General features: G+C 50.5%; 1 protein-coding gene across 1 annotated transcript in view; it reads right to left on the minus strand.

Moving 5' to 3' along the window:
* Positions 1 to 22,960, minus strand: part of SYNJ2 (synaptojanin 2) — an 88,418-nt gene that overhangs the window by 17,617 nt on the left and 47,841 nt on the right. The window contains exons 6-18 of the mRNA XM_012806738.2: positions 19,541 to 19,602; positions 16,126 to 16,222; positions 14,227 to 14,399; positions 13,120 to 13,201; positions 12,355 to 12,504; positions 12,094 to 12,259; positions 10,513 to 10,704; positions 8,854 to 8,935; positions 7,659 to 7,799; positions 5,893 to 6,085; positions 3,148 to 3,306; positions 1,386 to 1,542; positions 309 to 426 (exon numbers count right to left, since the gene is read on the minus strand). Coding sequence (XP_012662192.1) covers positions 309 to 426; positions 1,386 to 1,542; positions 3,148 to 3,306; positions 5,893 to 6,085; positions 7,659 to 7,799; positions 8,854 to 8,935; positions 10,513 to 10,704; positions 12,094 to 12,259; positions 12,355 to 12,504; positions 13,120 to 13,201; positions 14,227 to 14,399; positions 16,126 to 16,222; positions 19,541 to 19,602 — 1,772 coding nt within the window. The remainder of the gene's footprint in view (positions 1 to 308; positions 427 to 1,385; positions 1,543 to 3,147; positions 3,307 to 5,892; positions 6,086 to 7,658; positions 7,800 to 8,853; positions 8,936 to 10,512; positions 10,705 to 12,093; positions 12,260 to 12,354; positions 12,505 to 13,119; positions 13,202 to 14,226; positions 14,400 to 16,125; positions 16,223 to 19,540; positions 19,603 to 22,960) is intronic.

Raw genomic sequence — 22,960 nt, forward strand, 5'->3', positions numbered from 1 at the left:
TGGGAGGCTGTAGTAAGAGAATCACTTAAACACACGAGTTTGAGGTTGCTGTGAACTATGTGCTACAGTACTCTATTGAGGGTGACAGTGAGATTCTGTCCCCCAAAAAAAAAAAAAAAGGTTAAGTGACAAACAAGAAAGTTGCACAACATCATTTAAGAAAATTCAAACACCACAAAATATAGAAGGTTGTATCTTTGACATACACACACCAATCCAGTGGGGACAGCATGGTGGTTCCCTGTGCAGAAGAGGAGACACTGCCTTCCCCAATAAAGGAGAAAGTGTCCTTGGAGCGAGGACCTTACCTGTGATCGGACGCCTGCAGCTCTGCACGGCCATAATACCTGAGGGCACCAGGAGACCAGGTGTGTCTGACTTTGGGGCCAACATCTAGGTCGCCGTCCAGAAGGTCGAGTTCTCCAGCTGCTCACAGAGCCGCACATGCAACACAAAATCAAAGGACATACAGGAAGGCCATGATGGAGCCTCCACAACGGAGATCTCCGTCCCAACCCACCTGTGTCTTGGGCACCTCCGCTTTACCTCCCTGAACTAACCAGGCCTTGGTTGCTTTGGGGCTGGGGTTAATTATAAATATTCAAAGCAGTAACGACCACGACCACCTGCAACCCTCCCCAGCCTGGGAACTGTGGGTCTGGGACCCAGACCCTGAGCTGCAGTTCTCTGCCCAGGGCCCAGGGGATCCAGGACACCCACGGCAATACTCAGTCAGAACCCAGATGCTCTGCCCCTCGGGGCTCCGGGCCTGTGGTGCTCACAGACCTCTCCAAAGGAAAATCCTCTTTCAGTCACAGTTTCCTGGCTTTGAAATATCAGCAAACATCTCTTTTGAAATGTGTAATTGTTGCTTATGTATCAGTTTATAGGTGTTCTAACTTGAAATAAATTTCACTTCCTAGCTGGGTATCAACAATTATTTAAAACATACTTGACAACTAATTAATTACTTAAAAAAAATCACCTCTTACATTTACTGTGTCTTGCTCATGTTCAACTTGGAATTGGGGATTAAAGCAGATAAGAGTTTGGTGGGAAAAAATGGGCTGAATAAAGGAGTGTGGGGGGAGGCCTGGAAGCTTTATTCCCCATTTCCCAGCACAAGGGTTGGTGGGAGATAGCTGTGGTGCAGGGATGAGGACAGCAAGGAGCTGACCCGTTTCCAAGTCATCATCTCTACAAAGAGGCCAGAGGAGGAACTCCCCAAAGTATAACCTCCAAAGCTTAGGGGTTGACATCTGGGATGACTTTTGTGTCATTCTGGGTTATTGACTGTAACTTACAGAGGACCAGGCTGAATCAATGTGATTTCTTTTTCCTCTCCAGTGTTTACCGTTCAGCCTCCACAGCCCTGGGACACTCACCTGTCTTATCAAAAGGATGCTTCTTCCTCCACCACAGAACCCTGTCTGTCCAGGCCGGGGTGCGGCACTTGTCGCTTGTATCATAGGCAGCTGAGCCAACATCGTACTTGTAGGTCGGCCCAAAATTAATGGCTCCTTCATGAAAGTCCTTAAAAATCTATTGGGAGAAAAAGAAGTCACAAGGCTGCCCAAGTTCTTCTAGATTCCGTCTATGATATACACAAAAAATAAAAAGGTACTTTCCAGCGTGTTCAGTTCCTGAAAAGTAACCAAAGCTACTACATTATGTTTGCAAATACATCTAAACCCCAACATATGAGTGCCTTTTAACCAGCAAAAGACAGTCACCCCGCTGACAGACATACCACCCTTGACCCCTCCCTCCAGTGTCCGCTGGTCACCTTCAGGAGACTGTGGGAGGCTCCAGGCAGGGTCAGGTGTGCTCATGTGCACAGTCCCTGGCCAGGTGCAAGGTCACAGTCAATGCTTGTTGATCAAAAGAACTGAGCCCCAGAGGCAGAGTGAAAGCCAACTGTCCTCTCTTTGTTTAGCTCTGGATTGTCCTTGGTGCCCTGGGATGACCCAGGAACAATCACTTGTTCTCTCAGTGCATCACTGAAAGGGTGTGAATACTGGCAGGAGGAAGAAAGGGCAGCCTGTTTCAGGGAGGCCTGGTGTGGTCCCTGGCCACTCCTTGGTGATCCTTGTGCTGGCAGGGGCTGAGTGGGAAGGCCCAAAAAACCTCGAAGAATGTCCGAACCTCACGCTAGGAGATATCCGGTCTTCCCTCACCTCATACATTTAACCAGCTTCTTTCTTAACAGGTAAACGGAATTTAGACATGCTTCCGCTTCTCAGCCCTCATGCTAGGACGCTAACAGACCCCAGTATCTGCAAATACTTAGCTGGAGGAAAGCATACATCCAGGACATGTGGAAGCTGGCCAGGGTGACCCCGAAGAACTGAAGGCAGATTCCATAGCTGAATCTTCCCGATTAACATCATATCCTAAGGAGTCTCTAAAAACCTCTGCCTGGGCCACGTGGGGGAATATCTGTTCCCTGAGGTTTGACAGTCTCGGACTGATCCACGGCGGTGGGTACTGGCTGCTTGGCCTTGGATAAGGTATTTGACTTTGCCCTCACTTTTGTGTGCAAGATGAGAATAATACCAGGCTGTAGTACGGTAATGAGGATTACATGTACAAATTGTCATGTAAAGTTTATCAGTGTTATAACTCGTGAGCTTTTCACTAACAAGAAACAGTGATATCACCAAAGTATTTTAGGCAGAGTGCAAATGTTGCTGGTGGCATATTCTACCTAAAATAAAGCAGTCCCTGAGAAGTCTTGCATGTGAGCAGGAGGGGGAGAGGTAGACCTGGTGTCTGTGGACTCGTGTACATCAGCGTTCAACACCCCACACGGTGAGATGCTCAGTGCTGACTGGGGTCCAGCGAGCTGAACATAGCAGCTTCCTCACTGGCCAGACAGAGTTGCTGGAGCTCATCCCATTGGGAGGAGGGAAGGGCAGCAGGTGCACCTCCAGCTGCTCCAGCCTAAGCTCACTTAAGGAGAGGCAGGAAGTATGTGTGAATGGCCACTGCTGTTCCCGAACTCCGCACACCCTATGTTTTCCATTATACCAGAAACGCTGTGAAAGCCACTCACAGAAGCGACTTTGCTGCACACTCACCTGTACATTTCATAGATGGATTCCACCCTGAAGGAGCCGTCAAAAAGATTTTTAAAGCACAACTTACTTTTCCACTTGATTTCTGTAGCTGAAGTTGATCAAATTCCAAAAGTTTCTTCCAATCTTGGCGTTTCACAAAATAGAAGACTTCTTCGTAAGTAAGATCGATTCGGTAGTTGAAATCGCCACACCAAAACACATAATCATGAGAGAAAACATTTCTTCCCTGAGTTGGAAAGAAAAATCATTAATTACTCCAGCCCATCTTGAAAGGAAGGCAGGAGAGGGCAAAAAGCTCACTCACTGGGTGGAGGACAAGCAGGCGGGTATTTTACGTAAAAGTAATTTAAGGAACATTTTCTTTTACAGCATCTCATTTTCCACTAATTTCCTAAACTTACTGAGGAATTTTTACATGGCTAACTTTATGTTTAAAAAGGGTGTAGTGGCTCATGCCTGTAATCCTAGCACTCTGGGAGGCCAAGGCAGGTGGATTGCTTGAGCTCAGGAGTTCAAGTTCAGCCCGATCAAGAGAGAAACACCATCTCTAAAAACAGCCAGGTGTTGTGGTAGACACCTATAGTCCCAACTACTTGGGAGGCTGAGGAAAGAGGATAGCTTGAGCCCAAGAGTTTGAGGTTGCTATAAGCTCTGATGCCATGGTACTCTACCAAAGGTGACAAAGTGAGACTTTGTCTCAAAAACACACACAAAAAACACAAAAACCCCACAAAAAACCCCAAACATTTCTGAGCTGTTTGGAGAAAGCTCAGCTGTAATTGGCGAAGCAAGGCCACTGGTATTTCCTCTGTGATCTCCAGGACCTGGGGCCAGGCCCTTGCTTTGTGGTTTCTGCTCCTGAGAGTTGCCGAATCATTCAGCATTATAAGAACAAGACTTCAGAAAAGCAGGCAAAGCAGGCTAAGTGCTCAGACCGGCACCTTCACAAAACCTCATGACTTAAAAACATTTCCATCCGGAGGCTCTCTGTCTCCTTCTCGCCCTTCCTCCTGCAAAGCTGCCCAACTGCCAGGAGCCCGTGGTCCCCGCGGGCCCAGACAGCTCCAGGGTCCCTGCATCCCTTTCCTTTCCACAGTGACAGCAGCTGCTTCAGGTCCACTGCCTGCAAGGGCAGTTCCAGGGGCCCCATCGTCCTCACAGCAGCCCCTGTGTAGCAGGTACTATTGGTTCTCTTTTAGATTTAAAAATAACCAAAAATCCAAAAAAACTTCAGAAGTCAAGTACCTTGCTGAAGCCTGCACAGGTGGTGTGTGATAGAAGAGACTTGGGCTTAGATCTGCCTAGCTCCAAAATCTGTCTCTGTTCTCCCAAACTCTGTGGCAGTCCTACTTCCCCCTCCCCCGACAATCATCTGGATGGATTAAAACGACCCCAACCAAATAAAACGAGTGCCTAGACAGCACTGCCTGACGGAACTTTCTGCGGTGCTGGCAATGTCTTCTGCGCTGTCTGACCAGGGAGCCACTGGCCACACGCAGGCACTGAGCACTCCCACTGTGTCCAGTGCAGGCAAGGAATTACCAACTTTAATGAAATTTAAGTAGCTACTTCGCACCGATGGCTACTGTATTGGACAATACTAGTGTAGAATATTAACAGTTAGGTACCATTGACATTTCTGTTATTGAAAATAACACTGAGTTATAAACGCTTTAGTTATTGGAATGGGTCCCATGTTTGCTATTTCAAAATAGCACTTTTTAAGTGACAGGAGTTGGACTTTCTTTTTTAACTACATTATAAACACATGAAAATTTCTGAGCTCATTTATTGGTGTCTTCTTTAACGCAAGAAATAAAAACTGTAACAAGGATTACTGTGTTTATTAACGAAAACCAAGGAATTTTTGCCTTGAGTGCTAGGTAGCCAGTGAACAGGATGTCAATTTTCAGGAATCTTTTTTCACGAGAACAAAGTCTGTGACCCAACTCATCTTTCAGACATTGGACAACTTTGTGGCAAGAACAGCTGGAGCCTGCCTCAGGAATAGGTGGGCTGTGTGCCCCAGGCTGAAGGCTGGAGGGGTATTATCTTTAAACAGGGAGGGAGAGCATTAAAATCTAAATCTGGGGCTCAGTGCCCGTAGCACAGTGTTTATGGTGCCAGCCACATGCACCAAAGCTGGAGGATTCCAACCCGGCCAGGGCCAGCTAAACAATGACAACTGCAACGAAAAAATAGCTGGGCGTTGTGGCAGGTGCCTGTAGTCCCAGCTACTTGGGAGGCTGAGGCAGGAGAATTGCTTGAGCCCAAGAGTTTAAGGTTGCTGTGAGCTGTGACTCAGCAGCACTCTACCGAGGTTAACATAGTGAGACTATGTCTCAAAAGAAAAAAAAAATCTAAACTTGGTAAGAAACCCCTCTGGCTGCCACGAGAGGGCAGCAGGACACATGTTATGGGTGACCTCGGACTGGAGGCTCTGGCCCTGCAGTCACCAACTCATGAATCTCCTTAGAAGAAGAGCATCCTTACCTGAGCACAGCTGACTGCCTGAGAGGATTGCTAATCTCAAGGAAATGGAATCTTACACCGTCTGGGTGCAACTGTTCCCACCACTTGGACAGGACAAAGCACTGACATGGTTTTCTTTCCCCAAAGCATCACTTCAATTATTATATCAGAAAGTGCACGTATGGAAACCTACGATTCATGCAGACACTCAGGAGGTGTTTGGAGAGGAGGGGGCAGAGTGCTGAGGGCCAGCCTGCTCTGGGTCACTTCTGTGGGCCCCCTCCCCAGGGCCGAGCCCTTGGGCAGGGACCCTCCCGAGGCCGTGTCCAGCCTGGCTCACCATGGGGAAGCAGAGCTTCTGTGTGATCTCCCTGTAGTCCTCGTTCCTCTCCTTCACCTGGGACTGGCCGGCTGTCAGGTGGCTGCAGATGAAGCAGAAGCTGGTGCTGTGGAACTGGAAGCGGATGCCCACGGCGCCTTTGTTCCCTGCCTTTCCGCCCATGCCCGTTTTCACCGTGTCGATTGCCACATCCCTAGAAGAGAAGAATGTGCCCACCACACAGCTCAGTAGTTGCTGCAGAGATAGCTGCTCTGACACTCTATTCAATCACATCTCTAGCGGCCACACAACACAGTGACCAACATGACTGTCATCATCCACACAGTCAGGAGCCTGCCTCCCTCTCACCGCCAGCACCTGCCAGGAGCATATTCCCAGTGCCCGACTCAAAAGGGCTTTGGGCACACATGAGCACTTCATGAGGCTGAAGACAGGGTGGGCCCTGTATTTGCTCCACGTCCTCTCTGCCAGCAGGGCAGCATGGACGTCATGACCCGCAGCCCACCCCCCATGTAGTCCTCAGGCAGAGTACAGAAGTCAACACGTTTTAAGAGCTGGGAAACACCAGTCCTCCAGCTGGGCTGGGGAGGTGGGCTCATTTTATGCACTGTAGACTCCTGTTGGCATTAAAATACCACCTTATACCATGGGCAGGTGAACAGGTAAGTCCACAGAACCATGGACTACGAGCAGACTCCTTAACATTCCTGTGACCATGCCACAGACTGAGGCCAATGGCGCCTCTGTTCCCTAGCAGACAAGGTGAGGGTGACAGCTCACCGGAGGGATGCAGGCTATACAGGTGAGGGGGCCAAAGGAGCAGGGAACAGGGGACACGGGTCTGGGGAGCCTGGAGCTGCTCAGCCCTGTTCTTGAGCTCTGATCTTTAACCCTGACCCTGACCCTTTTAACCCTTTAACCTGACCCCAGCCTTGCCTTTCCTCAAACCCTCACTAACTGGACCCACTGCCCAACAGCCACAGAACACAAGTATAAGAATGCAGACTTAGATAGTTTCTCAAAGTCACAGAGGAAGACGGTGAACATGGAGCAGTCTCCCTCCCAACAGGCTGCCAGGAGTACGCCCATGGAACTCTGAATGCCGCAGGTGCTCGGCCAGGGACAACCCCATCTGACTGAGAAGAAAGGTGGGCTCAGGGCCTGGCACCAGCAACTAGAAAGACCAGGAAATCCTCACGCCACAAAGAATACCTGGTAGCAAAATGAAGCCACCAGGAGGTTGAGCAAAAAGATGACTTCCTCCAGTATCTTAGAACCTATGCTCACACCCACACCTGCCCCTCCCTAAAAGCCTCCTAAGATTTCCCCTTTCTGACACTCACAGAGCTGTCACCCTAGAGAAACAACCGTGGGGTGGCGGGGTGGAGGCCCACACAGTCTCCCTAGAATTCTTTCAGAAAGAGACTAAGAGTTGTCATTTCCTGAGAAGTTACTCAGCTCTTGCTCACAGGCTTCCTGTCTGTAAAATTCCAGCAAGGAACTCCTTTCCTTCCCCAGAACCGGGCTTGGAATGCTCTAGGAGAGCTTGGCTTCCCGAGTTAGGAGTTCCCCACTGTGGCTTCTTAATTGCTAGACAATGTTCTATTCAGCCTAGTTTTTCCCTGGGGGGTTTGCTCCATTAATCTAGAATAATGCAGAAGAGGAGGAAGAAGACCACGGAGGAGAACGACAAAGAACAGAACACAAAGACTAACAACCCCTTCTTCCCCAAATGTACAAAGGTTCTTTGTAACAAAGGTTCTTACCTGATGAACGGGACATGGTATGGACGTACAAAGATATAAAGACAGACGCCCACCAGCTGTGCCGAAGTCAAGAGAATGTACCTATGAGAGCGTGAGATGGCTTTCTGAAGCTGCTCACCCCACATCTTCCTGTTGGTGGTACTGGGAGAGAAAAGAAAGGAAGCGTGGCAGGGCCGTCTCCCACCCGCCAGCTGCTCCAGCCCGCAGCTCTTCCTTTTACAGAACTGATTTCACACTGCCTGCGCCCAGCCAGCACTGTGCCCGCGCCTCAGTGGGCCATCTGTGACTTTCCGGTTGTGTCTCGCACATCACAGCGGCCCTCTCCCCGACTCCTGAAGCCCAGCACAAGACCTTCTCCTGGGAGCTCCACCAAGCCAGTTTTATTTCTTTGTTCCAAAAGTTCTCTGAAGTAAAGCAGGGCAAGTTTGGGAGGTGGGGAAAGAGTCTGATTGACTTTACCAAATGTTAGTCCAGTGGTTTCAGTAAATTTTGTTTGTACTTAATTTTCTTTTTTTTTTTTTTGACAGAATCTGTCATCCAGAGTAGAGTGCTATGGTGCCATGATAGCTCACAGCAACCTCAAACCCCTAGGTTCAAATGATCCTCCTGTCTCAGCCTCCAGAATAGTTGAGACTACAGGCATATGCCACATGCCAGGGTATTTTTTCTATTTCTAGTAGAGATGGGGTTTAGCTCTTGCCCAGGCTAGTCTCAAGCAATCCACCTGCTTTGGCCTCCCAGAGTGTCATTAAAAAAAATTTTTTTTTAAAGAGACAACGCCTCTGTCACCTAGGCTGGACTTAGGTGGTACAACCACAGCTCAAGCCTGTGGTTTTGATTCTTCCCTCTGTCCTTGTGTAAAGGAGGGGTGCGTGGCTTCCCCGCACTCATCTGCTCTCTCTCTCTCTCTGCCTGGTCCCGTCCCAAGCCCCAGGCTCATACCCACCAGCTCCCTGTGGCTCCCTCCTCAGCATCAGCACCTGGCTGAACCAAACACCTCAGAGGAAGCATGGCAGCAATTAGCCCCTCTTTCTACTTTCTTCATTAGAGGGGAAAAAAGAACAGGATGCGTGTGGGGAAGGAGCCCACAGGGGACAGCATGCAGCTGGTTGGGATGCAGGCTGGCTTCAGGAGAGCCTCGGGGCCAAACTCCCAACTCGGGAAGATGACTCCGCACCCCTGCATGGCCCCTCACCTGGCATTGACGATATTCCCTGCACTCAGTTCCACCATCTCTTCAAACCCCACAGCAAATATATCAGCCGGGCTGCTGTCATCTGGGGAACAAGGCAGGAGATGAAAATACTCAGAACCAACCAGTCCCGCATTCCTGGACTGCATCAAGTTGACCCCACTGTCAACTGCCTGAGTCCACCTCAAGGAGGCTGCACCACCCTGGGAGCTGCTCGCTTGGGGTAGTGCAGCCCAGCGAGCCCAGAGGTGCTCTGTGCTCCTGCCTTTGTTGCCTTTAACAGGGGAGCTTAGAGCTTTAACGCAGTCACTGCACCCATTTACAGCACCTTCCCAGCTGGGTCCTCTGACACTTGGGAACCAAAGCTGTTAAGCCCAGCATGGTTCCCGCTGCTGCAGAAACCTGCTTCCCCAGCTTCATCAGTGAGAGGCCAAGCAGCCCGTCCCAGGGTGACCTAGAACTTCTAGCTTCACCCATCTAAAATCTTCTTTTAAAGAAGAAAACAAAACCTGTCCCCACTTGATCTGGTTGGCAACAGTAGCTACAACCCCTTCCTTGTCCTGAATCTGGTGGGACACTAGTGGTGTCACTGGTGAGCCGAGTAACATCCCCTTGCAGGGTGACAACCAGCTTGTGGAAGCCACTCACCCTTTCCCATAGGCAAAGAAAGAGGAGTCACCTCAGCATTGGGGACTCCCCGCGGCCAGGGCTGGACTGACGTGCTCACATTCCGGGGGCAGTCAGAATGGTTTCTGGTCGCATGACAAATGCCAGCGCAGGGCACCCAGAGACTCAACCATGTACCTCGCTGCTTGGCCTCTGAGGCAGAGTGGACAGTGCAGATGGTGTATGTGGCACAAGGGGAAAGGGCTCTGGGCACTGCATGACTGGGCAGCTGTGGAGAATGCACAGAGGCACAGGCCACCACACAATCCCTGGACACACCACTCAGCAATGGGCCCAGAACCTGATCATAAGTCTCTTCCTGGTCCAAAGGAGGACAAAAAGCAAGGCCCAAAGCCCCCAAGTGATCAGGGACTGGACAAAATCATTTTAATTCTCAAATCTTAGGTTCTGAAGCCATTCAACATCTTTTTTGTTGTCGTTGTTAAGCAGGCCCAGGCCGGGTTCGAACCCGTCACCCTGGCACATAGGGCTGGCACTCTAACCACCGAGCTGCAGGCACCCAGCCTTTTCAACATCTTATATTGCATAATATGAGACAAAAGGTGAGTGTCAAATTCTCAAAAAGCATTTGAATTCTTTCCTGACTCCTTAGCGTGGATAACAGAGCTAGTCTGGGGAAAGGGCAGTGAGGGTCTCTGGGTCAACAGCAACCTCAAAGCCACGCCTGGCTCCAGCTCCTGACAGGGAAGCAGCTCTAGATGCCACATCTTCTTCCTGGTGACAAAACCTAACTAAGCTGTGAAATCTCTCTTTAAAAAGCAAAGAGAGACTCACCACTTGATGTCTCTGCTAAACATGTGGGGGGAAAAAAGGAGTCAAGTGTTAATTTGCTGGGCCGATTTCTAGAAAGTTAGACCACATACTTTTTAAACATTCTGAGGAAGAAAAATACCAAACACAAAATTCTATAAGGCAAAGCCTGATATGGCGGGTCGGCTGGGCTGTGTTTTGTCTTGCTACAGCGACGGCCCTCACCCTGGGTCCCCATTGCGCCGGCAAGCTGGGGCGCATCGAGCAGCCAGTCTGTCAGCTCTGAGGTCCCGAGGAGGTTGCTCCGGAACTGCTTGCCCCCATTCACGTTCCAGGTCCCCATGGCGATACGAATGCGTTTGAAGTTTGTGAATTCAGACTGACGCTCCATCATCGCTTTCAGGATCCTGGGAGTCACTGTCAGGAGGCAAAAGAGGGCACATTTGTCTGCAGTTCAAAACCACAAGCACCCTCCAAAGCTATGGAGGGGCCACCTGTCCCAGAGAGACAAAAGAAGCTTCTAGATGTGCTTCTCAGGAAGATGATAAAAGGCTCAAAACTACAGCAGCCAGTACATGCCCCTCCTGGTGTTTCTGCAACAAAGGTATGAAAACACAGGATTGGAAATTCATCCCTCCACACTCCTGCCCCACCTAGACAGCAGCCAGCGGCCGTGTGACATCCAATCCCAGGGCGTCTCAGACACGGTGGGGGAAAAGCCCTGTCCCCAGCACCCCCTGCACTCTTCACGATCCCATAGAAGAATAGGCATCAGAATTAAAGTGAGGGGACCCTGCAACTGACCATATTTAGAATCCACACACACCAAACTTTAAGCGTCCTACCAACCAAAACACCACTTTTGCACCTGCCACCTCCCGTCCTGTATGCCTGAAATGTTTCATTTCACCTCAGACTTTAAAAAGGCTTAAAAACATCATTGCATGGCATATCTTCATCAGCTAGATAGCCAAAATATACTCGTGTTTTTAAACTAGTGACATAACCCAAATCTAGCTCCAATCTGCCTTGTGATTACGAGCGACTTGCCACACTACTCAGAGCTTTGCCTGGCGGTCACCAGGCAGATGTTACTCCCAGACCAGAAGCTATTATCACCATGGCTATTAGAAGCCAAACATGAGTTCCCCTGATGATGGAAGGATGAGGGTAGAAAGAGGCTTTGAAAACATTTTAAACATAGGCAAGTTCATTTTTCAAAAACACCGTAAGTTTCTAAAACAAGATCTTTAAGGACGAATGCTGGGTCTCTTTTTCGATTAGGCCTATAAGGTTTATAGGCCCCTGATGACAAGATGCCATTAAAATGTGCTTTAAGAGGGCTCTCTGGCTCTTCATGGAGTCACAATGCTCTTGACACTGAGAAGGTGTCCTTGTCCCCAGGACAGGACAGTGTCATCCAATTTCTCTATCTCCACAGGGCCCTCAGGAGCCAGAAGAGAAAGCAGAGGCCAACCTCATGGCCAACCCTTACAGCAGACATCAGCCGCCAAAGGCCCAGAAGGCAGGCAGCTGAGGAGTTTCTGCAGGTGGGTACACTCAGAGCCCGGGTGCTTTTCAGGACAGCATACTGCCCTTGCATGGCCCAGGTTTCCCCCCTCCTCCCAGTAGACCCATGAGTTCCCATTCCAGTCAGGGGTGGCGGCTGCTATGAGTAGGTCAGTGGGTCAGACCACAAGGCCACAGGCCACAAGCCCACATGACCTGTGAGCGTCCACCACCCACCACCCAGGTTACGGAAGGGGAGTGGAATCCACACCCTCTCAGTAGGCGGGAGCCCCTCACCCAGCAGGGCTGGGCTGTCCAGCAGCGCCCGCCCCTTGTCTGCCGACTCCTCGCTGCACACGTCCCCCACCAGCAGCAGCTTGATGGCCTCCTGCTTCACCCCATCAAAGAAGTTGGACTGGATGGTGCGGGACACAGACCGGGCCCCGTCCTTCAGCTTCCCCACCTGCCGGGAGTGCAGACCACAGGCATGAGCAAGGCCCAAGCAGGTGGCCCCTGCCCTGCCTCCACTTCCCACCCCTGCCCAGGGCTGGCCGCTACCTTGGCCTTCCCCTCCAGGGCCCTGCTCCCTGTGAATACTTTGCTCAGGCTGTGCCCATTCAGAGACCACATGGCTTTGAAGGACTCCACAAAGCGATCAATGATGGGTTTGGAATTCAGCCCCAGGCTCTTGAGCTGTAGTTGAAGGACCTGGGGGAGAATTAAAGAACAGTCATTACCTACGTCTCCCACAGATGGAACGCACCCAGGGGTCGTACTGGGAAGTCCCTTACTCAGTGAGAGTGGGGAGCTCTTACAGTAGAGACAGTGGCTCCCACCCCAACTCACACCAGCTTCACACAGTCACTCCCCCAGCCCCTCCTCTGACCTCCACCCCTGCCAGAGACTGGACAGCAAACAGTGGTGGGACAGCAGGTGGTGCGATGCCAGGAGAGGTCAACCAGGTAGCTGGGCAGACTCAGGTCTCCTCCCTAGCTCCAAACAAGCCTCATCCAGCTAAGCTCACACTGCCTCCGCCCATCAGTGCAACTGAGATGGTCATCACACAGAAATGCTGTCCCAACGGCCACTGGAAGCCTTTGGGCACTGTGACTGGGACGTGCTCCAAAGGGTGTCTGTGGTGGCAATGGCACCCAGGGAACCCCTCTGCAGATACCTCAGCACATCCCTGTCAACCTTGCCCACAGTTAGGTCATCTGGTGTCACCACCCTCCTCCCACCATTCAAGGTACCCAGCCCAGCCTGCCCTGGGTGAAGGCGCGGGACGTGGCCCAGACAGCCCGAGAGGCTGGTGCAGGGACTAACCTCGAGTGCGATGAAGCACTGCACAGTGTTGGTCCGGTCCAGGCAGTCAAGACAGTTCATCCGCAACGTGCCCTTCTGAAAACTTAGGCCAAGAAGAAGAAACGCCAAGTCACAAGTTGTGTTCGAGGCACAATGGCTGTCACACAACAAGCTGGGTCTGACTGCTGACTCCTGAGGAACTTCTTCCAGGAGGGAACCCCTCGCCTCTTCCCTAGTTCCCCTCCCCCCTCAGAACCCCGAGTACATCCTGACAGATCTCAGTGCTGCTGGCCGGGCAGGCTGACCCCAGAACACGCACTCAGCAGCCAACACGTCTGGGCCACTACCATGACAGCTGGTTCTTGTCATTTGCAGCAATTGTATTCTATAAAGTCACGTGAACACTGAACCATGACTCCTATAGAAGTACGGGGTTAGGTTCCTGTGAGCCTCTGGCCACATCGATTTCATCAACTGATCAATGCAGAACCTTGTTTGATGTGTCTGTAGAAAGACACTTCAGTGAATTTATATATGTAGGTATTAAACCACTGAACTCGCAGCCAGCAGCACTACGACTCACAGGCAACAGAACCTTATCTAACGCGTGAACGTGTGTTTTCCATAAAGCACATCACCACTTTCTTCTCCTTAGAAGTGCTGACTGCACTGCATTGATTATAAGGTTACGAATGCGTCTCAGCAAGGTGAATTCAGAAACTGGAATCTGCAATCAGAGCACCTGGTGCATGGGATTTTAGGGCCTGGACTTCCTTCTCCTCCTCAGCTCTGACCAGGACAGCCCACGCCTCACTGTCCTCGGGCAACCTGGGTTTGTGCCAGCTGCCCCCCTCCAACCAGTAACAATGTCCCCTCACTCTGATCCACACATTTCAGCGTGAGCTCCACATTTTAATGAAGTCCCCTTTATTAGCATATTTCTTTTGCTAGGAAACCATGCTTTACTGTGTACTTGCAAAATTCAAAAGTACATCTGGGAGGCAGGGAGAGAGGGTTGGAGCCCTGGGTGTCCAGCATCCCTGAGCTTATGAGCTGGGGTTCCCTGCATGGGGGGGGGAGGTAGCGAGGAAGGGAAGCTGTCCTGGCCAGGGCAGCGGCGACACTCACCGTGGACTTACATTCTCGCCCTTTGTGAATACGTCCAGGTCCTCCCAGTGCAGCTGCAGCTGAGGCCTCAGAAGGTGCTCTAATTTCTCTAGCTTCCCGCCTTTGGCAAACTGATGAAAGTCAAAGTTGATCATAGGCGTGTCGCCGGCGTGGCAAGAAGCCCAGAGCAGCTTCTGAAAAGGGAGCAGAAGGGCGGTGAAGGGAATAGAGGGCAGGTGGACAGTGCCCACCAAGAGGCTAACCAGGGCTGCTCGCTAGAGGGTGGGGCTTGGCTCAAAAGCCTACAGGGCACAGGCTGTTGACCCGTCCTGACCCTGGCAGGGAACAGCGGGACAAAAGCCCTGGAGGGACAGAACCCACAGGAACATCTTGCCTGCAGAAGGGCAGAGGGTCTTCCTTGGGCAAAAGGGAGGGCACAGGTGAGGGAAGGTTGCTCTGTTCTTCAGGTAGGCGGAGCACCCCAGGCCCTCAAGGACAGTAGCACTGCAGGCTGTGGAGCTCATAATCCAGCTCACTGTTGCCCCGGTAACCAGCCCCATCCTGACAAGCACAACCCCCATGAGGGTGTGCTCTGAGTGGCTAAGTCCCAGGCTGAGTGCTCTGCATGGAACAAGAAGCCCAGTGCAACTTCAGGATGAGGGAGATGGAGTGAAGTGAAGCAGGGTTGGGGGGCACAGCAAGGGCTGCCAATAGTGCTACCCTGCCTTCAAGGGGCCTCCCCTCTGCGCAGCACCTCCTCAGCTTCCCTGCCACAGCCCCAGGGTAAGGAGGACTGCCACCTTCCTGCACCACACTGCATGGCTTCAAGTCAGGTCCATCCAGCATCTGCCCGGCCTGCCCACCCCTCTGGTCACAGGCAGCCTTCACTTCAGTGCCAGGGCACCTCCACCAGCTGACCAGAAGGGCTGAGGCCATCCTGTCCCCAAAACTCAAGGCACAGAGGGGAAAGAGATTTGGGGCTCTCCTTTTTTTTTTTTGGTTTGCATTTTATCCCCTGCTCCTTAAAATAAGCAGCTAGTGTCGCTGCCAAGACAAGTGGAAAGGGAGACATTTCTGCAGCTTGTCGCTAATAGCAACAAACCAAACAGGAAAAGCAGGTCTGGACAAATAAAACGGGCAACCAGAAAGTCCTTGCCCCAAGCATGTGGCTTTTCTAAGCAAAGGGAAGTGAACCCAGTTGGACTTGGCTTCCACCAGCTGGGGTCAGGGTCAGGTGTCAGCCACAGAGGCCAGCGCTCACTTTCTGCTGAGGTAACCTCGAGCCCTGTCCATAAGGGACATCTTTGAGTGTCAAACAACCAGTTTTTCCCCATCACGCAGAGGACGTGGGAGGCCAGCAAAGGAACAAGGAGCTGCCACACCTCGTTCGGGAATATCCTGTGTGCTGCACACGGGGAGCAGGCCTGGGCAGGTGGACTCAGATGGGAGAGGCTGGGGCAGGTGGCTGCTGTCACCTGCTCTAGTTACCTACTCCTGCCCTGGCTGGGCTCTCCCCACCCTCCCTTGATAGTTAGAGTAGGCCACCAGCAGGGGAAGTGGGGCCATCTAAGCTCCTGCTCTGAATCAAGGCCCTGAGGCCAGAGCCCCCAAGGGGCTGCCCAAGAGCCAGCAGGAGGAAAAGGGTCGCCTCCCACCTCCACAGGACTGGGAGGGACTCTTGGAGGGAGCATTGGCTCTGACTGTCCCACAAGAGTCCAGGGCAGTGGGGGATGGAAACACCCCGCCTCAACTTTGAGTGCAGAGAAATGAAGCTCACTGCACCAGGGTCCTGAGTCACCCGGGCGTGCTGGGCTCGCATGGGGGGACTTCAGGGACAGAAGGGGCTAGCTGTGGCCTTCAGTCCCCACAAAGCTACCTGCCCTCGCCACCTGAGGTGTGCAGGGGTCAGGCTGGCCTTACCTTGAAGGCTCTGTTGAGCACCTCCTCGCCGCCTCTGCTCCCCAGCAGGTTCACAACCACCTGCCGCCCGTACTGCTCCTTCAGAAGCACCATGTGCCTGCAACGGCAGGGGCAGCGCTGACACCAGCAGGGCACAGACGGCTGCCCCGTCCAGCCCTCGAGGGGCTGTGCTTTCTCAGTGCCAGCCACCCACCATGACCCAAAGTGTGGAAAGTGAGCCTGGGCTGGAGAGGACAGTCTGACACAGCCACTGTCACTGCTGGCTGGGTAGACTCCTTCTACACAAGTCTGGGATCAGAGAAGGATATGTGGGACCTTCTATAATGAACTACTGTTGAACCCAGAACAGCAAACTTCGCCTTTCACAAATAGTCTTATAAATGCAATGTGCACGGTTCTGGAATTAACCCCTCATCTCACTGGTATCTGTCTTCTCAAAACTAGAAAAACTGGTAGGTGAGCTCTCAACCTCGGCACCCAGTTTTCTAGCTAAGGGCTGCCCCTCACTGTGCAAGAAGCCCACAGGCTTGTTTCTTTTCAGAGCCGGAACAGAATCAGTATTTACTCATTATTACTCAATATTACTCAATATTACTCTATTCTGTCACCAGCCCCAGACTCCCTTGATCAAATGATTCATCCCCTCTGAGCCACTCCCCTCATCTGTGGGACGAGACTACTCCCCCGCTGCAGAGTGGTCATGAAAAGGACAGAGGGGACAGAAAGTGACATGGACCACACCACACGTGGTATTTCTTTCCTTCCTTTGAATGTAAAAACACATAACAGACTTTAGATAAACTAAAGATTCTATTTGCTGACCCCGGGTATACAGGAGGGAACTGGCATCAACACCGAGGTGAGTGACATGCAGACTGGCTCCTGGCCTGGGTGGCTCTGTGTATAGAGGCCTCCTGCTCCTTCCCTCTGCCCATCTGTTATGTTATAGGAAGCTACCTGGAAAACTGCAGGGATCTGGGGACACTGACAAGTCAGATTTCTATCTGGAAGCCCCCTTCTGACCTCTGGGGGGACCAAGAGTCAATCACAGCCTGAGGTGCACACTGAGGGTTCTTGCAGAGAGAGGGTGAAAGCAGAGCAGCGTTCCTGTCCTGCTGAGGGAGATCAGCCACTGCCCAGGATAGGTAACTTGCCACCACACTGAGATGGCAAGACTCTGCTCCAAACACCTCCTCAGGCATGGTGCACACAGGGTCAGCCATTGCCCACAAGGGCACCCGAGCATTCCATTGGTAGAAAAACTACCCATGGAAGGAAATTTTTAGAGGAAAGAAGGGATTTACTTTGGACAAATCCATCAAGGAACTGAAAGACTCTTGAGAATACAGTGAGGCCCCAGAGACGGGGATCCAGCAGGGAGAGTGCGCCAGCCCAGGGTGCCCGCTGCCCTCGGGGAACCCTCACAGTGGACAGAGGTGCCACTTCATTCCTCAATACTACTCTCAAACACAGTTGGCAATTAATACGAAAAATGGGCAGCTCCTCCAAGGAACATGAAGGCACACGATTCCAACTGAATGTTGTGGTTAAAAAGCAGGAAGAGATTTCCTGTAAGCCAAACCATAAGCAGGAGCTGCCCGGAAAAGGACTTACAGAGTCAGCAAGTCTTTCTGTGACCTGCAGAAGGGATCTACATTTACCCTAGATGTGGGGACGCTGTCCATGGGGCAGGCCACCTCTGGGGTGCTTGTGGGAAGACAAAGGTCACACCACGCATTCCCAGGATGCTAAAAAATCTCCAGTCTTGAAAATGAGCTTACAATACATAAACTTATTTTTTTTTCCTTTTTTTTGAGACAGAGCCTCAAGCTATCCCCCTGGGTAGAGTGCTGTGACATCACAGCTCACAGCAACCTCCAACTCCTGGGCCCAAGCGAGTCTCCTGCCTCAGCCTCCCAAGTGGCTGGGACTACAGGCACCCGCCACAATGCCCGGCCATTTTTTGGTTGCAGCCATCATTGTTGTTTGGCGGGTCTGGGCTGGATTCGAACCCGCCACCTTAGGTGTATGTGGCTGGCGCCTTAGCCGCTTGAGCCACAGGCACCGAGCCATAAACTTATTTTTTAAAAAAGCTCATAAACACATGAGGGTTTCAGAAACAAGCCTGGCATAACCCTCCTCTCTTGTTTTGGGTCACCTTCAGGCGGAATTTCATTTTCAGTTATATATTTATTATTCCCTAGAATATTTAGAACTACATATGTACAATGTTTAGGACATACTACTAATGTTCAGGAAAAAGACGTTAGCATTTTCATCACTAGATTGTACATCTCTTTACACTAAAACCCTTTTCTTGTAACATGCTAATTATGAGCCAGGATCATGGTACTAGTATTATGTTTAATAGAAGAATATACACACAAATGTAAAATCTGAATAAAGCTTCAGGTGGAATGATTAAAAACATTTTCAAAATTACTTTATGTTTTCTTTGAGATAGGGTCTTGCTATGCTGCCCAGGCTGGTCTCCAAGTCCCAGTCTCAAGCAATCCCTCTGCCTCAGGCTCCCAGGTAGCTGGGACTATAGGCATGTTCCACACCATGCCTGGCTAAAAAATGCTTTTTTTTTTTTTTTTTTGAGACAGAGTCTCACTATGTTGCTCTGGGTAGAGTGCTGTGGTGTCACAGCTCACAGCAACCTCCAACTCTTGGGCTTAAGCTATTCTCTTGCCTCAGCCTCCCAAGTAGCTGGGACTACAGGTGCCCACCACAATGCTTGGCTATTTTTTGGTTGTAGTTGGCATTATTGTTTGGCAGGCCCAGACTGGATTCAAACCTGCCAGCTCCGGTGCATGTGGCTGGTGCCCCAGCCACTGAGCTAAAGGTACCAAGCCAAAAAAAAAAAAATACTTTTGAGACTTTTACTATATTCACTAAGATAATACAAATTAGTATTTAGTTTAAAAAGAAAAATATTTTAAGATGTTATTGACTATTTCAAGTACATATTACAAATATTTCAGCTTAGCAATGGCTTTTCTTAAGCAACAAAGCAGTAAGTGTATTATAACCTAATTTATGTTTTTAAAAAAGAAAAAAATATATATACATGCACCAAAGTTTTTTCTAGAGTAATGTGTAAAAAAAGAATAATAGTACAATCTGTAAGAGTGGGAATTGACTTTATTTTAAGAAGAAATTGGTAAGAGAAAATAATTGCAAAGCGCTATCTGAACAGTGATTAATTAACCTTCAGGAAACCTGGGAATAAGTGAATTTCCATTTTGTAAACTCCCCTCCTGCATTAAGGACCAGGGGAAAAGGCAGATCAATGTTCAGGGTTTGGCCCTTCTCCTCCCTGCCATGCCCTGTCCCCTGTGCCACTGTCTGATGGGAGGAAGATGCCTAAGGACAAGGACGATGGGCTCAAGTAATGCCAGACAATCCCTACCTGTCAAAAGCAGGGGCGTTGGCTTCCAGGCCTCTGTGGAGTCTCAGGCGATGGGAGCCAACCTATAGCAATGAGAGGTAACACAGTGAATCTCCCCGCTGTGCAGACGGAGGAACGATGGTTTTCCCATTCTCCTCCCCACTGCCAGCCAGCTCATAGTGGCAGCCACTCAGCCACCTCCATGGCCTCTTCACAGCTCTGGAAGGCTGGGCTCCCTGGACACTGATCTGACCTCTGCCCAGTCCTAACTGCAATAGGGACCCATCAGCCAGAATTCTTCCACAGGCAGAAGAGGAGTTCCCAGGTAGGAGCATGAGGCAGATGTCAGGTTCCCATTCTCTCAGAGTGGGTCAGTCAAGCCAGCTGGAGAGAAAAACTGCTTCCCAGGCTCCTGTACTCCTTCAGGGACCTCAATTTCCTCCAAATCTCAATGATCCTAATCATCTAATTTGCCTTATCATTTACTATTTAATAAATACTCACTTTGGTTTAAAAAACAAATTTAAAATATATACTATAACTGGAGCCAGTTTGCAGAACTTTCACTGGCCAAATACGGGACAATTTGAGAATCAAACTTTTTTTTTTTTTGAGATAGAGTCTCACTATGTTGCCCTCTGTAGAGTACTGTGGCATCTCAAACAGCAATCTCAAACTCTTGGGCTTAAGCAATTCTGTTGCCTCAGTAGCTGAGACTACAGGTACCTGCCACAATGCCCAGCTATTTTTTGTTGTAGTTGTCATTGTTTGTTTGGCAGGCCCAGGCTGGGTTCAAACCCACCAGTCCTGGTGTATGTGGCTGGCATCCTAGTCACTGAGCTACAGGTGCCTAGCCTGAGAATCAAACTATTTAAAGAATGGATTAACCTGATGAATAAAATAGGAATTCATAAATCTACAGTGATGATGATTACATGGATGGGTGGATGGACAGACAGATAGCTGAATGGATGGATAGGTGGCAGGGGGATGGGTGGACGAACGGACAGATGGACAGATGAATGGGTGGGTGGGTGAAGGGATAGAAACATCACTTGGAAGGATGGATGGGCGGGTGGGTGGCTGGATGAGTGTATGGGTGGATGAGTGGGAGAGAAAAGGAGGCTCTTCCTTATATTAGAATACCAACTGAGAAAAGTGGAGGAATCAGTGGAAAATCATCAGTTTACAACTGTCATAGTAAAGAATTGCTTAGGGCACAGTTCCCACCAAACTATTAGAAAGTTGTGTTCAGCAGAAGTTATCTGTTGATGATAGACTTTTTTTTTTTAACTTCAGATTAATATGAGGGTATAACCAGGTTCCAATATTTGTGTTTGCTAGGTAAGGTCCCTGTTGTAGTTGTGTCCCGCTGATGATAAATCTTAAGTTTGAGGAGGAGCAGGATACTAGCACGGTCTCAAAGTGGCTCCCGGAGACTGCTTATCAGCTGAAAGGGAAAACACGTAACTGGAAGTGGATAAAGTGAATAGCGCTTTGACTGGGTGACCAAAATTAACACCACTGCCGAGAGGCAGATGGACACCCCATGTCTCCAGGGGTGCTCCCCTGAGGAGGACACAGTGTCAGTTAGGCAACATTCTGGCCAAGGTCTAACCCTGAATCAGATCATAATGAAACACCAGGAAAACCCCAAAGCGGGGGCTTTTTGAAGAGGGCCTGCATTCTCCAAAAACATCAATGCTACGAAAGTCTGGACGGCTGAGGAACAGATCGAGATTAAAGAGGACCAGAGATGTGATGGCTAAGTGCAGGATATGATGCTGGATGGAGGGGGGTCCCACAGGACATGATTGAGACGACTGAGATCTGGAATGTAGACTGCAGATAAAATTATTGTATCAACGTTCATTTCCTAAGTGTGTCCCTACGCCATGGTGATGTAAGAGAGCATATTTTGCACTTAGGTAAAGAGACAACGTATACTCTCAAGCGGTTCAGAAAATAACTAACGTACATGTGCGACAGAGGCTAGAAACATAAGCAGTGTGGGTGCGGGACACGCCGAGCTCCCCCTCTGCTCCTAGGACTTTCCCATAGGTCTGAAATTATTTCAAGAGAAAGGTGTTTTAAAATGTCCTGTTAGATTTTGCTTGTGTTTGAATGTTGCAAAGTGGTGTCGTTAAGAGTCGCCTGTATGGGGTGTGCCCAATGCTGAGTGTCACCACGCATTACTACACAGCTGTCCCACCACATCCCAGGGGAAGCATCATCTAGAGAACTGGCTTCTCAGCAACGGATCTAGGAATTTTCTATCTATGGGATTCAACAAAGATCCAAATCCCCTTTGACACTAAGACACACCAGTCATAAGGGAAATGAGTCAGCAAAATGAGGCATCCCAGGGCCGCTAGCTGACGGGGCTCCTAAGGCAGGCTGGAACCAGCACCTTTGCTCTGCTGCTCGGGCCGACCCTGCCCTTCTTGCTTCTCCCAGTGACCGTGGGGACCTGGATGAGGAAACGTCAGATACTTAATTTGCAAACTTTCATGGCCTTGGCGCTATCAGGAGACTGCTCCCTCCTGCACCCCAGGTGGGTCAGCTCTCTTTCACCGCTGAGCGTACAGGAGGGCGCCTAGTGGAGCACGGGTCTGTGTCCCCTCAGCTGCCATCTGAAAGGCCACTGAAGGCTGAGGCAGCTGTTTGGGGAATTGGTCCCGTGGGAGCACAGGAAGAAGCAAATATAAAAGCAACAGCCCAGGGCTCCAGAGCCTGGGTTTCGGCTGTGACAAGCTGTATCACTTCTCTTTCCCAGTCATGACCCAAAGTCTCTTTTGAACAGGTAGAGACAGCAGGCCCAGGCTTTGTAAATGCCCATCACAAACATGACCTTGGTCCCATCACAAACTGCATCATCATCTGGCACCGAGTGATGGCACAAGCTCTGCCAGCACGGCACGGGGAGCCATGCAGATATGGGGGCAGAGGCACTGCGAGCACTGCCACCCAGCCAGGACCACCTGGAAAGGCCAACGCTTGTCAAAGTTTCTAATAAGCCCGTGTGACACGTGCAAGCTAATTTGGTAGAAACTGTGCCACTGAGTACTGGCATCAAGCACTCAAGCACCTAACAAGGTAACAAAGGACATCTCCCCATTACATGCTCCCCTCCCATCAGTGGGGACTCTGGGAGGTGGGGTACAGAGGTGGAGCCCTGGGAGAAGCAGCTAACAGAGGGGAGGGTACAGGCCAGGCCAGGGCAGGGTGTGTCTCTCCAGGGCATCTGGCCTGTCTCTTGCCCTGACCTCACAAGCATGGGCACATCCCACTGTGGGTAGCCCACTGACCCTACCTGGGGGTACTAAGAAGTCAAGGGTGAAGGGCCAGGGCAGGAAATGGGCAGAAAGGATCTGTAGGACTACATCAGTGGTTCTCTAAGTATGGTCCCTGGACTGTCACTGGGTGCTTGTTAGAAATGCA

This window comes from Otolemur garnettii, unplaced genomic scaffold (genome assembly GCF_000181295.1).
Source record: "Otolemur garnettii isolate 467f Iridium unplaced genomic scaffold, OtoGar3 scaffold00056, whole genome shotgun sequence".
In the NCBI taxonomy this organism is placed as follows: Eukaryota; Metazoa; Chordata; class Mammalia; order Primates; family Galagidae; genus Otolemur; species Otolemur garnettii.